Source organism: Phoenix dactylifera, chromosome 16 (genome assembly GCF_009389715.1).
Source record: "Phoenix dactylifera cultivar Barhee BC4 chromosome 16, palm_55x_up_171113_PBpolish2nd_filt_p, whole genome shotgun sequence".
In the NCBI taxonomy this organism is placed as follows: Eukaryota; Viridiplantae; Streptophyta; class Magnoliopsida; order Arecales; family Arecaceae; genus Phoenix; species Phoenix dactylifera.
The window spans coordinates 10,676,623-10,693,267 of record NC_052407.1 but is presented as its reverse complement, the minus strand read 5'-3'; the positions used below and the strand labels follow the sequence as shown (position 1 = coordinate 10,693,267).

At 38.2% G+C, this 16,645-nt stretch overlaps 2 protein-coding genes across 2 annotated transcripts; both read left to right on the top strand.

The window, feature by feature from the left end:
• Nucleotides 1–409: 409 nt before the first annotated feature.
• Nucleotides 410–2,038, top strand: LOC103719300 (fe(2+) transport protein 1-like). Its single transcript, XM_008808485.3, has 3 exons — nt 410–1,053; nt 1,161–1,310; nt 1,408–2,038. The coding sequence occupies exons 1-3, from the start codon at nt 430–432 to the stop codon at nt 1,711–1,713; spliced, it is 1,080 nt and encodes a 359-aa protein (XP_008806707.2). The 5' UTR covers nt 410–429; the 3' UTR covers nt 1,714–2,038.
• Nucleotides 2,039–8,293: 6,255 nt separating this feature from the next.
• Nucleotides 8,294–16,645, top strand: LOC103719299 (ATP-dependent RNA helicase DEAH12, chloroplastic). Its single transcript, XM_008808483.4, has 3 exons — nt 8,294–9,501; nt 10,117–10,871; nt 16,001–16,645. Exons 1-3 carry the CDS (start codon nt 9,103–9,105, stop codon nt 16,380–16,382), a joined length of 1,536 nt encoding a protein of 511 aa, XP_008806705.2. The 5' UTR covers nt 8,294–9,102; the 3' UTR covers nt 16,383–16,645.

Sequence of the window (16,645 nt, the reverse complement as noted above, 5' to 3'; positions counted from 1 at the left end):
CTGCGAAGCCTCCCACGACGGCGACGTCTCCCACGTAACGGAGTCGTCGCCACCACGCGAGGCTTCACCGCTATGGTCTCCTCGCCACGGCCCGCCTCCCTGCGACCACAAGAACGACACACGCCATTTTTCTTTCTAAAACTACCCTCATTAATGCTCCTTAATATCTACTCGTATAAGCTAACATTGCATGCTAGTTGGGGGCATTTTTGGTATCCCATTTTCACGCAACCACCTCCTCTCCCGCTGGACGAAATCACGCGAAATGCGCACCGCAGTCCCGACTCCCCGACTATTCCAAAGAAAGCTTCTACCAAAATGGAAGAGATCGAAAGCATTCCATATAGAACCAATTGCCTCCTATAAATCCCGCCCCCATTCTTCTCATCACCATTACTCCACTCCGAACTCCAACTCCAAGCCGGCGTCATGGCCTCTTCCACCTCCCATGCCGTCCTCCTCCTGCTCCTCCTCCTCCTCGTCCTCTTCGCCTACCCCCTCGCCGCCAACGAGGAGAATTCCGGCGTCAAGCAGTGCGGCTCCGAGTCCCGCAGCGGCTCTTGCCAGAACAAGCACGAGGCCTTGCGTTTAAAGCTCATCGCCATCGCCTGCATCCTCGTCGGCAGCTTGGTCGGCGTCTGCCTCCCCCTCGTCTCCCGGTCGGTCTCCGTGTTCCGTCCTGACAGCAACCCCTTCGCGCTCGTCAAGGCCTTCGCGTCGGGGGTGATCCTCGCCACCGGCTACATGCACGTGTTGCCGGACTCTTTTGACGATCTCTCTTCCGAGTGCCTGCCCGACCAGCCGTGGCACAAGTTCCCTTTTACCACCTTCGTCGCGATGATGTCGGCCGTGTTCACGTTGGCCGTGGATTCCCTCATGATGTCCTCTCGTTGTAGGAGGAAGGCCTGCTGTGGGGCTGAGTTTGGAGATCAGGAGAAAGGGAGCCGTGCGGTGGTGCCCGTGGCCCATGGCCATGGGAACGGCGCTGTCATCCTGTCTGAGAAGGATGGAGTACTGGATTCGGCGTTGCAGAGGAACCGCGTCATTGCTCAGGCTAGAAACTATCCATACTAGTCTTTTTTCCTCTTCTTATTTTTTGAGAACTTCTAGTTGGTACTCAATCAAATGCTAAGTGGTGCTATATTAATGTTGTGGTGCAGGTACTGGAGCTAGGAATTGTGGTGCACTCTGTGGTGATAGGCCTCTCGATGGGCGCCTCTGAGAACCCTTGCACCATCAGGCCTCTAGTGGCTGCACTCTGTTTCCACCAATTGTTTGAAGGCATGGGCCTCGGCGGTTGCATTCTCCTGGTATTGTGAAATGATGCAGTGGTCGTATAAAAAGATCATTAGAACTATTAATACAGCACCATGCTCATCACTTGAACATCTATGAATGGTTTTGCAGGCGGAGTATAAGTTGAAGATGAAAGCCATACTAGTCTTCTTCTTTGCCACAACGACACCATTTGGAATTGCTCTCGGGATTGCACTCACAAACGTTTACCGTGAGAACAGCCCAACGGCTCTCATTGTGGTTGGGCTACTGAATGCCTGTTCAGCCGGGCTTTTGAACTACATGGCATTGGTAGATCTCTTGTCGGCGGATTTCATGGGGCCTAAGCTGCAGAGCAACGTTAAGCTTCAGATGTGGGCTTATGGAGCAGTGCTTTTGGGAGCTGGTGGCATGTCTGTCATGGCAATGTGGGCTTAAAGTAGCAGGACTGTTGTCTTGGTTTGGGTTTGTGAGAACGGCAGAACTCATCGCAAACTTCTGCAGTGGAGCCAAAAGTGGATTGTACGGGACTGTATCCCTCAAGGTCCTGAGATTTCATCTGGATGTGGTTTATAAGTTGTTACTGTAATGATGATGGCTCATTTGTTCTAAATTTTGTTTTTTGGGCTCTATGTATGTTTCCTATCTGTCCTAGAAATCTATAAATGAAAGGTTTCAGGAAAACGGTAGGATGATATGTATGGCATCATTCAATTCATTGCACCATGTTATAGACAATTTTAATTCCCTCTATGTGTTTATTACATTTAGTTCATATAATTTTTGCTTCTCTCAGAAAAAGTTAAAAAAAAAAAAAACTACTTTGTGGATATTGCTAATGCCATGCATGGTGATGGAAAAGAATATGCTGTATCAGATGTAGACCGTGCTATTACAAGACCTTGACCGATGTCCTAGGAATAAACTAAGATCTCCTTGAGATCTGAGCTAGTATACTGATCCTTAGAATACATTTCAAATTTTAATTAGAATATTTAGTATTTTAAAAATCATTGAATATTATGAAAGACTGACATGAAAATATTTCCCAATACTTCCATACCGATTGATGGCAGCCCTTCATCAAGTTTCTTTATAAAACAGACAGGATAAAGTTAAAAGGGGCTGATGGCCAAGGCAAATTCCTTCAACACAAGAGCTATCCTTCCATCTGTATACGACTATACGAGACCCCATCTGTAACAAGCTGCAACAAAAGGGATGTTATGATAAAGAAGGGTCTCCATCTGTGGACACGCCTTTGCTCTCATCTGTTTCTTAAGTGCTTGGATGAACTCTTCTCAAAAAAATAGTGTCTGGAGGCTTAAACACAGGTTGGAGCAGCGACCATTATTTCCTTCTGGACCAAATAATGGAAAAAGGAATCCATTGTCGATGGAGAACGGCGTAAGATCAGTTGAAATGGAGATAACAAAAAACTAGAATTTTCTGCAAAAGATCGAAGGGGTTCTTTTAGTGCTATCTATCATCTGCAACCACCTGCTACTTTATATAATAGAAAAAAGAACTCAGCAGTTTACAGTCCTACGGAATTGGAAGTGGTTTACCTCACAGGGTGATGTGTTCGTCTCAAGAGGCTCGAGTCCTTGCATGCATTACACGTGTCCTAACTTCAGACCATCTTGAAATCTTTCCTCGAGCCAATAGGTTCGTTTTAATTAGATTTCTTTTCCTATTCTTTTGGTTCAATAGAAAAATTCACTTCGTTCTCTTCCCTTCTACTTTTCGTTTGGCACCCACACAGTCCTTTCTAAACCCCGTCATCTTCTCTATTTTTCATTAGACTCGCAAAAATCTATCGACAAGACTGCATTCTCAATCATTATTGACTCGTATCTTTCCAAGACTCCTCTGAAAATTAGATCATAGGATATCTAAATTTGGTTTTAGGTGCAGTACTCTTTTATTTTCTCTTTTTCTATTTATATAAAATTGCTGAATTTCAAACTCTTCTCTTTCAAGGTTAGGAAAAGTTGAAAATGTAGATGCTTTATATTTTTTTGGTACGTAACTCGGATCATTTAAACTAATTGAGTATAAATATATTTATGGGAATCAGAAAATAAAATATTAAAAGACTGAATAGAAAGATTTGCTGAAGAAATCCATAATATAGATTCCGCATTGTTTGCCATATAAGTTGCCATCCAATCAACTACACTATTAACTTCTCTTACTACATAATTAGGCCCAGATAACATACTTTATACTTTGCTTTCATATTTTACGATCACTATTTTTCCCTTCCCAATATTTTTTAGGCAAAAAATTGGATGACCACACATTTTATTAGAGGCGAAATGGGTTAAAAAGATAGTGGAGGAACCAAGAGGGCTCCTTAAGCCTAACCTCAAACATTGATTATAGAATTCTATTAGAATAGGCTTCAAACTAGCCCCTTATTACCTCCACTAACAAACATGCACAAAAGGAGGCTGGATACTAAAAAAAGAAGAGGAAGAAGAGATCAAAACAGAGCCATTTCCTCCTAAACAAAGATCAAAGAGAACCTTGTGTGTGCCTTCTGAGCTTGTAGCCGGCATCGTCGCCTTTATTAAGAAGACAAGCCATGCAGAGTTTTTAATTGCCAATGGCCAACTGTTTGTAGTTATACCGTTGTTTCATTGTGATGTTTTAGCAGGTGATCCAAGCAACAAGTTCCGTCAGCAAGTAATTAGAAAGAATAAGAATTTGTTCACTAGTACTGTGGATGCATTTGTATAATTAACAACCGAGCAATTTAAAAATATTTGGTTCAGTTCTTTTCTTTCTTGGAAGGTGGCAGAGGACCAGTTCATCAAGGTAAAATATAATGGGTTATGGAGGGATGGGTTGAATCCTCCCACCCACCCATCATCTAACAAAGGACAAGTAACCACTCCCTAGAAAGTTGACAATCATAACTGATGGGAGCAGTCAGAGGAGCAAATTAAACTAAAGACTCTGCCTCACAGACTAAAATTTTCTAATCTCTTAGAAATTTGGAGAGTGCAAGTTAGTTCAATTGCTAGTAACTAACAGTCTCTAATACACATAAATTAATACTTTAAGATATAAAAGCAGGACTAGTTCTGGATTGTTTGTTATTTTTTTTTATTACAGTAATTTTATTGAGCCCAAACATTTGATTAAAAATTCTCTACATTATTAACCTATTATGTGGTACATGTCAGTGCGACTCATAAAGTGTCTGGATTAAAGTCCTTAAAGGACTCAGCTTCAAAAGAGATACGGATGGGGAATTGGCACCCCCATCCTTTTGTGGTCCCCATCTCATGGAGTCTTAGTTGATCTCCAGCATTAGAAAACATTAGAGCAGTGGTGCATTGGAAGGCAATGGTGCCAACTCTGAGGCCACCTCCTCTAAGTGGTGATAGCCATCTACCCTATTGACGACCCCAACTTGGATCCGATCTAAGTGGCTTAGGGTTGATCGAGGTCCAATTTCACTTGACTCAACCTAGCTCTATTCCTATATCGAACTATTTTTCTAGCCCAATTTTTTCTCTAACTAAATTTAGATCTTACTTGATCCAACCTATAAGAGAACAATCAACTAGAATCTCATTCTAGTTGACCTAGTGACAAATGGCACGTGCTAAATATATTATTGAGATAGGTTAACTCGAATTCTGCTCACCAAAGACTTGCCTTTTTAGTCCGCTTAGTCACATATTATTGAACATCTTAGTATGTGGGATAAAAGTAATTGGTCTTCTTATTCCTATAGAAGTTATATCATGCAATTCAGTCCCCTATTGTTTCAGTGTCCCTATATGATCATCGAGCATGACACTGTCAAACACTTAATCATATAATTTATGGTTTATTAAAATAATGGATTGTGCTACACATCCTCTTATAAAAATGTCACGTAAATCTTTTTTGACAATAATTAATTACTTACTATCATAAGTTACAAAATAATTATTTTCAAATTTTTTCAAGTTATTGCCTTACCGATTTTGATATGTCTAACCACAAATTTATTTTAATATGGACCCTTTGTCATTATAATGGTTCTCATGTTGAACAGCTTGATCTTTAATCATGTGCGAATCCAGTAAACCATTGTGATCGCTATTAAGGATATAGTTTTGGATGTCATGGTCAATATATGATATAGTAAGATGTCCTATCCTGTAGGTTAAAGGACCACTTGCAAACTCATGCACCTGGTTCATACATCTATCCCTGATAATACTTTGTGAGGTGAATTTTCAATATTAACCATTCAGTATGATAACACACCCAAGTGTCAATGTGAGGTCTAAACTCGGTGAAGGAGGAACTCTATGTTATCATTATTTATCTCGGCAGCCATATAAGTGCGATGTCCAACCTTAATCATAGTTATGAAGAAGTTTAAAGTACGCTAGTTTATCGAATCCTCCTAGTGGACAATGTCGGTCTATTTGGATAAATTTTTGGAGTACATGTGGATCCTTTTCCAGCTTGATGACCAATATGTAACTCACATTTTATACTGTATACAACTATTTGGATAGGAGATGGCCATAATATCTTAACTATTCTTAGTGTTAGAGATGAGAATGGCTTTTAGGGCACTTCATTTCTGGCATAGTATATGACAAAGTATCATTTTTCGTATTATTATCTATCTTTTATAAAACATTATATAAATATTTTATTTTTCATTTAGAAATTAAACTTTAATCTTTTTTGGTATCATAATCAACTTATATTATTATCATGCACAAACACCAATACAAGGATGCATAGAGATTTCTAGCCCTTTTTTATCTTAATATAAATTACTATATTTAACAAATAGATTGAGACAATACTAATATATTAACTAAAATTTTCCAATCTTTCTTTTGCATTTTAAATCTTTCTTAATTCAATATCAAATAATATTTTAACATAATAATTATCTTAATTTTATGGTATATAATGTTCTGATATCTTTATTTTTTTATATCAACTGAGATATTGCAATATTTCAACTTTTGCTGCCACCATCTAAACAAAAATAAATAAAAATTTAGACTTAATTCATCTAGATATCAACCCTTTTTTATATCCTATCTTACAAAACCTCAACAAAATATACACTACAAATTAGTTTAGCTCCTATTCAAAAATGGAAAATATAAAATTGCTGGCTTGTGCCACATATTATGCAATACTAATTGCTAGGTATCACTAAAAGAGACAGCATACTAGCAATCAATGGTAAAGTATCAATAAAAAAAAGACAGCACTGATATATTTCTGAAATTTGAATTGAGGCTTGTGTCAATCATCACACCTCTTTGTTTAGAAACCAAAGATTTTGGGTTTGATTTTGTTACATCAATTGATCTGTTTTAAGATTTCAATTATCTCCAAATTTTCTAAATTTGATATTTTAGATATTATTTTATGAAAATCTATATATAATAATTAGTTCAACTCTTACTTAAGGAATTAGAATTAAAAAGTGCACCAACTAAAAGCAATAGCATATTTATCCTAACGAAGGCTACAACTATCAATACTTCTTTTTACATACTTAAAACCATCCATACTTCTTCTTCATGCATTGGACACCAACAATCAATGAGCAATGCTAATTGCTAAGTGGATCACCTTATGAGATAAATTTTAAAAAATAACCAATATATTATCAGTTTTCACTTAAATGACAACAGCAAGATTCAAACAAAATAATTTTTAATTATTTTTTTATAACATATTGATGTCATGTGAATAAAAGAGAGGGTACTTCTTGTATAAAGTTGTTCCCTAAATATTTTTTAAGGAGTAACTTCAAATGTCCCAACCATGATACCAAGAGAGGGTACTCTCAGCATATCATTTGGATCGGCATAATGTACCATTTCCTTTGCATAATATGAGCATAAGTCTTTGTTCACCTCCTCTTTCATAGGATTATTCTCTTATCATGCAAGATAACATGATTTTATTCTTTTGAATTTATTAAAATAAATTATTTGATTTGTAAAAATTTTTTTTATTATAATATTTTTTTGAGAAGCTGATGTGCGAGTATACGATGCGTAATTTCTGCATATTCGGATGACAATGAAAAAATGGCATATTTTAAAGTGATTTATATATTATTAAGCATTTATTATTTTAATATATATAATATCCGTTATGTTTTTAATAGTGGGAAATATCTTATTCCATTCTAAGAAAATTATTTTAATTTTCAACCTTTCTCTCATAAAATATCTTATCTCACGCTATATTACCCTCGCTCATGTGCACTAAAACAATGCATGGTTCATCATCTTATCGACCCCGCACGGTCATTAGCGGGATCCGGAGGTCCGAGGGTCGCTGTCGGTGATGTGATTTCTAAATGATGGTGAGGGATGGATGGGTCGTCTAGGCTAATCATATATATAGAGAAGCTAATGAGACTGCAAACTGGAAGGTGTGGCCAACCACGTCGGCAGTATGGTGTGGACAGGAGATGGAGAGTTGTCTCAGAAGCTCTGTGATATTCTGTTTTCTAACTTTAAAAAAATAAAAAATTAAAAATTAAATATAAAATATTTTTTAATTTTTGCATTGATCACGGGTAGGTGTAAAGTTAGGTCTCCAAACGAGCGAATCTCACGGCCACCATGACGTGGTGGTACACAGAACCGACGGCAGCTACGGGCGGTGCCGTGGTGGGCCCACGCGGTAACCACCCACTAGAAGCTATTATTTTCCACGCCTGGGAGAAATGATTAGGCTGTCTAACCAGCCATGCTTTTATTAATATTTTTTTTCTTTTTCTTCGCATCTCGGGCAGGGTTGTATCTTTTGCGCGAAAGAAGCATTCACCTTACTTCTCGCGAATCTCCGTTGGATCATCCACAGGACGCTTTGAGATCTCTGCCGTTAGTGATCAAATGGTGGATGCACACGAAGGAAGGCGAATCCTTCTTTCGTGCAAAAGAGACAACCCCGATTCGTTTTCAGGAGGCTTCCTCCCTTTGAAAGGCGACCGGGGGAATAAAAATGCCTACTTTTTGGTCAGATGCCTCGCTAGGGCTTTCTTTATTCTTCCACCTTCGAGATCGATTTCTATTCGAGTCCGGGAGGAGGGAGAGGGGGAGCGATAGAAATCGCGATGGGGGATGGATTGTCGGGTTTTTGGTCCCTCTCGGCGCGGTTTTTTATCGGTTTTCGGAGCTCAAAAAGTCATTCTTTTCGCATTTTTTGACCGGAGGTGGATTTTTTGAGGTGCTGGGTTCGGAAAAGGAAAGGTTTTTGATTCCTTTGTTGGTTATTTTGGGCTTATTTTGATTTTCCATTTCTGATTTAGAAAATCTTTGCTGTTTTGGAATCGCGGGAATTAGGGGTTGTGGGGGAGATTGGGGGTACCAATGGGGGAAGTTTTTTTGATTAATCAGCAGGATGCTTGTTTACAGAGATGCAAGGATACGCAAGGTCTGAAAAACAGTGAAAGAACGGGTTTTATAGTTTGGAATTCGACCTTCTGATTAAAAAGTTTGAGAGGGAAGGGGTTTTGGGGATTTGGGGAAGGTTTTGCAGGTGCTGGGAGGATCTGAGTGTGTTTAATGGGTTTGTTTTATTTTTTTTCATTTGGAAGGAGGTTGACGGATTATATCCTCTTTCATACATAAAAAGCCCAACAAATCCTTGATTCTGGGCCACCAGTCCTCTAGTAGTTCATAGATAGTGGTAGAGTTGGATCAGTTGAATGAATTCTTTCTTCAGCTTCTTAAAAATTCTAATTGGTAGGATGGGCTTCCATATGATGCGTTTCTAATCCAAAAAAGGAAAAATTGCTCTTTGGATTTTAAAAAGGTTTGGAAAATGGAGACTTTAAACTATTTTGAGGATGGACCAATTGATAATTCTGATGCAGAAGAAGAATTCCGCAGCTGTTGTGCAGAAGATGAGGAGTGGCAAGACACAGAGGAATCTTTAGCTGAAGGGGCTAAGGAAGAACTTGATGAATTCTCTTTGAGAATGTTTTTTAAGGGTGTATCTGTCTCAAAGGCCAGTGGTCTCGTCTCCAGGGTTTCTGGAATTGGAGTGGTTATGGAAAGATCATCTGGGGTTCCCATGCTTAAAGTGCAGAAGAAGCTAGATTTCTATGTGCAGGAATTAGTGGCAGAGCACTTAGCTTTATTGGATGGTCTGTTGGTGGCTCAGCAGAATGGCTTTCGGAAGATCTATGCGTTCACAGATTCAGAAAGCCTTTATTATCAGGTAAGCTTTTGGCTGTAGTTGATATTAAATCGAAATACCAGTATCACAAAATTTTCTTCCTTGGCTAAGCTATTGTCATTTTACTTTCCCATAATATAATTGAGCTTGAATGGTTTTTATTGTCATTTTATGATGAGGCTGTGACCTTGGTTTGTACCTTCCATTCAGCACTGTCATTTCTTATTGTCTGGAATATGGTCTTATATTGCATATTCTTGCTGGTTGATGCAAATATTGACCTTTTTTAAGTTTTAAGCTGGTAATCTAATTATTATATACATATCCAGATTGTACTTGTGGTTTTATTTTAACATTGCCCCATGTTCCACTTTTTTTTTTTTTTTGTAGGGCATCAATTTTTTTTGTTTATTGGTATGATCTCCTGATTTTCTGTTCAGCCCTTTTATACTGTCCATCATCGAACAGTCTGTTACTCTCCATCTTGTTGTAGCTCTCTGGCACAACCCTGCTTTATGTGATATTGTTGTGGTTCTATTATGGCTTTTATTTTTCTGATTGCATATTACCATTAGATATTTGTGAATATCATTATGTCTAAATCTCTTTAAGCTTTAGATGGATTGACGACATTGATTATATAATTTAATACAACAGATTGCGGAAACAGAAATACTTGAAGACCCACTTTTGGTAGCTTTAGGCCACAGGATTCTGGAACTTGCTGATAAACTAGAAGACTTTGATTTAACGCTGGTTTCTAGCTTTGAACTTGAGAAGCCGTTACACTTGGCCCAAGAAGCAGTTGGCATCGCCCCCTTGACTTCTGATGGATCAATTGATTATTGTTCTATCTGTTGTGAGGAGAAGAAAAGTTTGCAGATGATAAAGATGAACTGTTCCCACAAATTTTGTTCTGATTGCATGATTATGTTTGTAGAAACAAAATTACAGAGTTTACAAGTTCCTGTTAGGTGCCCACAAGCAAGATGCAGGCATTATATCTCGAGCAGTGAGTGCAAGTCTTTTCTTCCAGTTACTAGTTATGATTTATTCCAGAGAGTCACGATGGAAGCTGATGTGCTTAATGTAGAGAGAATCTATTGCCCCTATCCAAATTGCTCAGTGCTACTTAACGCTAGCCAGCATTTATCCTCTCGAGCAAGCTCTTCAAGTCAGTCTGACTTCAACTGCATTGAGTGCCCAGAGTGTCACAGAAATATCTGCATCAGTTGTGGTGTGCCATGGCATTCCTTGATGACATGTCAGGAGTTTCAAAACCTACCTGAAGAGGAGAGAGATGCAGGGGATATCACTTTGCATCGGTTGGCACAAAATAATAGGTGGAGACGTTGTCAGCAGTGCAGGCGAATGATTGAACTCACACAGGGGTGCCACCACATGACCTGCTGGTATTGTCAACTATGCTTAATGTTAGCTTTGCAAAATTCAAACTTACTTTTTTTCTTTTTAACGATTAGATGTAATGCTTAATTTTGCTATTTAGTTGCTTGTTGCGATTCGTGATTCATCCATTGCACCAATTTATGTGGAACTGCTATAAAACCATTTGTAGTATTGACAGTTTACTTCTGCCTGCAGTCTTAACAATACAATACAACACATCTAGTTACACCATGTACCTTCTGCAGATACTAAAGTTACGTTGGTTATCGTAGGAATATAGTTAATATATTTTTGGTTGCAACATATACAAATTCAATTTGTTGCCCGTACGAACAAGATATATAAACAAATTTACGAAAAGAATGATCTTGTAAGGGTCTCTGTTTTGAATTTTCCTACATGAAACCCTCTCAAGTCCAAGAGTACATCACTTATGATTATCCTTCTGAACTGGATCCATCATTATATTATCTTCTGTTCAAGATCTGTAGATCTGGATCTATTAGTTAATAAAACATCTTGATTGAGCTTTCCTTCAGTACTTTACATTCAAATAATATCTGAATTGGAAAGTAAGAATGCCAATAGTTTATGCCTTTATGATTTTTGGACAAGATTTCACGTTAGAAATATCTAGCTACTACATAGATGAGATTTCAACCAGTTTAACTATGGTGGAAGATTATGTCCAAATATGCATGTTGATGGAGTTGGTTATTTGCAATACCAAAGTATAATCCATCAATGTTCTAGAAGATTTTGTGCTTGACTGACATCTGATGTTAATCCTTTATGAATTGGTAAGAGAGGCTTGCCACGAATCCTGGAAGATCTGTTGGAAAGATTAGTCACATGATGGGAGCTTATGCTGCTTGGTAGCAAACTCCGAGATCTCTTGGACTTAGAAAGAGTAGATAAAAAGGAAAAGAATGTAAATGATTCTGGGAGATCGCATTCATGTTGCCCCAGTAACTATTTAGTTGGTAAAGTTATCGGGTGTTGGATTCCAACGACCTGGGTTTGAATCCCTCCCTTGCCCCAATTTTGACATGCTTCCTCCTGTCCTAAGAAGGAGAACAAGACCTTTAGGTTTCTTGTAAGTATGGAATTCTCATGTGCATAGCACAAATGTTGATATTCAGTCACTTACTAATATCCTTTTTGTGTGTGTGTGTGTGATTCATGTCCCAAGTAGCAACAACTTCATCTTAAAATTAGTACTAGGTTTGGTTCTACTCTGATCCTTTTTTCCATGGTTACTACATACAAATGCATCCTAATGAAGTTGTGACCAAATGAAAACATGGAAAAAATATGTTGGTTGATATTGATAATTGAAATGTATTTTCTGTTAAAACCTTTTGCTTTCTAAACAGATCAAATTCTTTAGTGATGATCCATTTTGGGCATTTACTGTAAAGGGCTGGATCGATTTTTTTGTTTTGTTAATATGCCCATCCTTTTCTATTTTGATTAGTCCGTGACATAGCTAGGCTAAAGATGACACTTATAACAATAGACATTGCAGAGGAAAACTTTAATTGTGTAGACAGATGTATGTGCATATTTCTCTTTGCAGGAAGAACATCTTTACTATTGGATTGACATGAGTGGACTTAGATGCCTCTCTTTCATATAATGTACTATTTCCCAATTCTTGTCTTCTTTCACCTATCCATAATAGCCTCATGGTCTCATCTCCTGTTACTACTGATATGCCACAACATATGTGAGTGGCTTCCACATAAGGGGTTTTTTCTGCTGCCCTCGACGTAGGACAGAAGAAGAAAGAGAGAGAAGAGGAGGAGGAGGAGGAGGAGGAGGGAAGAGAAGAGGAGGAGAGAGAGAGAGAGAAGATCAACTCAATATTCTGTACTTTCAATAATGCAAATTATGTTCTCAATTATAGACATCTTAAAACCTTAATAAGAATCCATATAAATATAAAATTCTAAAATCTAAATAAAAATAAATTTCTCTAATTTCTAAATAAAATAAAAATTTTTAATTTATATATTATGTGCCTAACACAAGTGCGCCTACTTCTCTTACTAATGGATGGTTCTCTATCAGGCCTTTTTTAGGATCTGGAACTTACTAGTGGGGGTTTCGATTTTGTTGGATCCCAGCAGCGAACTTGCTAGCCACCATCAACCAACCAGCAGGCTAGTCGGATTAGGTTGGCTTGACCATACAAGAACAATAATGATGGCGATGAAGATAATAATTAGTAACTGATAATCAATGGACTATACTCAAAATGTCTCAATGGCATTGTAGATCTACCTGGACCATTTGTCTTATGGTGTCTTACATCAGTTATCAGCATGTCTTCTAAATCTTTTTTTGCAGTACTGGCCTACATTATATGAATTTCCTTAATGCGGCATTTCTTTTTTCATGTCCTCTATTGTCTCCAAAAATGGAGTCTAGACTCTGCCCAAAGGATGAAGGCAACAATCTATGTATTAGTGGTCATCTCCTAATATTGGTAGCAATGCTTTAGCAATTTAGTATCAGTCATGCCCCCTTATTTGGGTTCCTCATTACATCATCACTGACCTCTCTAAGTTATACATGAAACAAAACTTGAGCAACTCTTCAACCTTTCTTTCACTTATTGACCCTACGAAAAAAAGACAGAAGAATGTCTGTAGAAATTAGCAAAAATATCATGATGCAAGATGACCATAACAAACGAGTCTCTTAAGCATTATATGTGTCGATTTTACCATCCTTCTAAACAATTCATTCCTAATAAAGGCTACTTATTAACTCAGTACAGGCTTTGTTACTGAACACCATATCTATAACCATAATGAATTGTTCATATTTGAATTATTTGAATGGCTTTGTGAAACTACTTTCACCATTCCTTTTGTAAGATCAGCATTGTTCTTCAGCATTACTTATGAGGTACATATATGTTTTGTCCATCGGCTATTACTAGGGATCTTTATATTTCTACCTCACCAGCACCTGTTCATTGTTTTTGTTCTCTCATAAATTCAAGATATATATATTAAAGGAATGAACAAAAACCACACACCAGGCATGCATTGTGCATATAGACACATATATTTGTGGTGAATGTAGGAGTGACAGATGGTTCAATATCTCGGGCAGAAACTAGCTGATTTTTTTTTCTGAATTTTCTTATAAAAATAGATGCTATTTTCTTCCAACCATTCCTTTTTTAAATAATTTAATAGCATATGATGAACTTGGGACAAATAAATATTTCTATTTGTACGTTTTTTTTAAAGATTAGAACAGTGTTATTGTGAGCCTGTTTGATCATGTAGACTTTCTTAATCTAAGCTAAGCTTGAGACAGTAAAAATGATTGACCTGCCAAATTCTAATAACAATATACATATCAATATTGATATCAGTCTAGAGGATCAATGCTTCACCTGATTTTGCCTGTGATTGAATGTTAGTTTTACTACCTGTCCATCTCAGTTCCCTTTTGTTTGCTTTTCGTTTTCTTGTTCACGCATCCTCTTTGTAGTATAACATTTTAAAGGCAATACACAATATTAAATTGAAAATTGATTAATAAAATTTTATATAGCTCTTACATGCATGTATGATGTCCATAAATACAACCAGAGGATTATAGAACAGTTTTTAAAAGGAATGTTCAAATTAATCTTCTAGAGTATGCAATAAAGATGTCTTTTTTAGCCTCTCTTTTTGCTGTTTTTTGTGATGCAGTTCCTGCTGATGAGATTTTCTTATTTATGTGTATTCAGTTGTTAAACTCTTTGAATTTTGAAACCTTGAGGATTTATCTCAGCCTCCTTTTTCATGTGTCTGCTGTGGGTCAACCCCAGGGCCGGCCCGAGCCTTAGGCGACCGAGGCGGTCGCCTAAGGCCCCGGGCCAATGGAAGGCCCCCAGGAGGTGGAGAGAGAGAGAGGGAGAGGGGGAGAGAGAGAGAGAGAGAGAGAGGGAGAGAGAGAGAGAGAGAGGGAGGGTCGGTCTGACCGTGACCAAAAGGAAGCAAAGGCCCCATATCGAGTCTTCCCCCTTGATGGAAGGGAGGTGGAGAGTTTCTTGGCCTGCAGAGGGGAAATTTAGGAAGTTGGGGACGGTAGTTATGTTTTGGATGGAGAGAGAGAGAGAGAGAGAGAGAGAGGAGGGATTTGGTTGGCTTGATACACGCCTGAAGCCACTCTTATCTTTCATCCCTTCTCTTGTTTGGTTTTGGTCTTGGTTTTCCTTCCCTCACATTACTCCTGATCCAGCTGGGCCATCAGGAAGAAAGGGGGATTGGAAATGGACTTCTTGGAGGGTGGAGATTCTTTTAATTTTCTCCTCTCGGTTTCTTCTCCCCTCTTGGGTGGTAGAGAGAGAAGGAGGGAGGGGGTTGAATGGCTGCTGTGCTGTGATGTTGCGGTTGCTGCTTGGGTACTCACTTGAAGGGGAGATGGAGGGATGGGACATTTATTAATTAGATGGAGTCAATTTCCCATAATGCCCCTACTTTCTCTTATAGAGAAGCGACAAATACTTTTCTTTACCTTGACCATGAAGTGCCGTGGGATGACCTTTTCCTATTCCGCTCTTGCTTGAGATGATAAACAATATTGCCAAGCATTATCTCAGTTATTTAATCAGTTTTATGGTCCTTTTTTTAGGATAATTACTTTTCTGCACTTCCATTCAAAAATAATATTAAATTAAAAAATTTCTTGCCTATCTTTGTTAGATTCATGTATCTTTGTTGAAATAGTGTACTTGATAGCTATCCATTTTCATATCATTTTTTTAAATATTTTATATTTATTAAAAAAAATTATTATTAAAAAAAAAGGCCTCATTCATTGGATTCGCCTTAGGCCTCCAAATGTATTGGGCCGCCCATGGTCAACCCTCCCTGATTAAACCAACTCATTGTAAAACTATCCGGACCAGCTTTTTCATGGTTTTCCTGTTTGCTCCAATCAAACATTATCTGGCAAGATGGAGTTGCTGTTGGTTCAGCATGTTATCTGGTTTCTTTTCTTTATTAATTTCCATTGTTAAGTGTTGGAGCTTTTCCTTCCTGTTCTGTTTGCATGTGGTATGTATATATCATCACTTCAGCTATGCTCTTACAAAGGCTGTATTTGTTTTCTTAATTGACAGGTGTGGACATGAGTTCTGCTACACCTGTGGTGCTGAATACAGGGACGGAATTCAGACTTGTCAGTGTGTATTTTGGGATGATCGGAGCATCGAATCCTCTGTTGAACCGTCCAATCAGGAATCAGAACTGTGGACTTGGGATTCTTTTGATACTCCAGCAGCAGCCATTGAAGGGTACTCAGAGCAAGAAAGAGCCCAGCTGGCTCTGATTCAAAGGTTCCTTGCAGGAGGATTCAGCTTGAGCGACCACCACCCCTGCCAGTCACCACCTCATTGTTCGGACTCGTACATCGACACCATGAAAGACCTCCACCAGCTACCATGGCTCGAGAGGTTTGTCTCGGTCATTAGTGACAGCTACCATGAAGATTTTATCCAGTGAACACGATCCAGCACTGAATGCTTATAAAATTTGTGTAATAAGTTGCTGGATTTTTTCTTTACCTGGTTTACAAAAGGATGTGCAAGCACTATTACCCGCAGTTGCTATAGTCTGCTTCACTACAAGCTATGGTTCTTTCTGTATCTACTTTAATGTTGATAAGTAGAATCTTCATAAAGATGATTCTATTTGTAAAAATATGTAATGTTCTTATACTCTCTTGAGCTTTTGTGGCATGGTATTCTGGAGTTGATACAGGTTAA

Coding starts and splice junctions, on each gene's coding strand:
- LOC103719300 (XM_008808485.3), top strand. CDS start 430: ATGGCCTCTTCCACCTCCCATGCCGTCCTCCTCCTGCTCCTCCTCCTC. Junction 1,054..1,160: donor GGAACCGCGTCATTGCTCAG/GCTAGAAACTAT, acceptor GTTGTGGTGCAG/GTACTGGAGCTAGGAATTGT. Junction 1,311..1,407: donor TCGGCGGTTGCATTCTCCTG/GTATTGTGAAAT, acceptor ATGGTTTTGCAG/GCGGAGTATAAGTTGAAGAT.
- LOC103719299 (XM_008808483.4), top strand. CDS start 9,103: ATGGAGACTTTAAACTATTTTGAGGATGGACCAATTGATAATTCTGAT. Junction 9,502..10,116: donor CAGAAAGCCTTTATTATCAG/GTAAGCTTTTGG, acceptor TTAATACAACAG/ATTGCGGAAACAGAAATACT. Junction 10,872..16,000: donor TGCCACCACATGACCTGCTG/GTATTGTCAACT, acceptor CTTAATTGACAG/GTGTGGACATGAGTTCTGCT.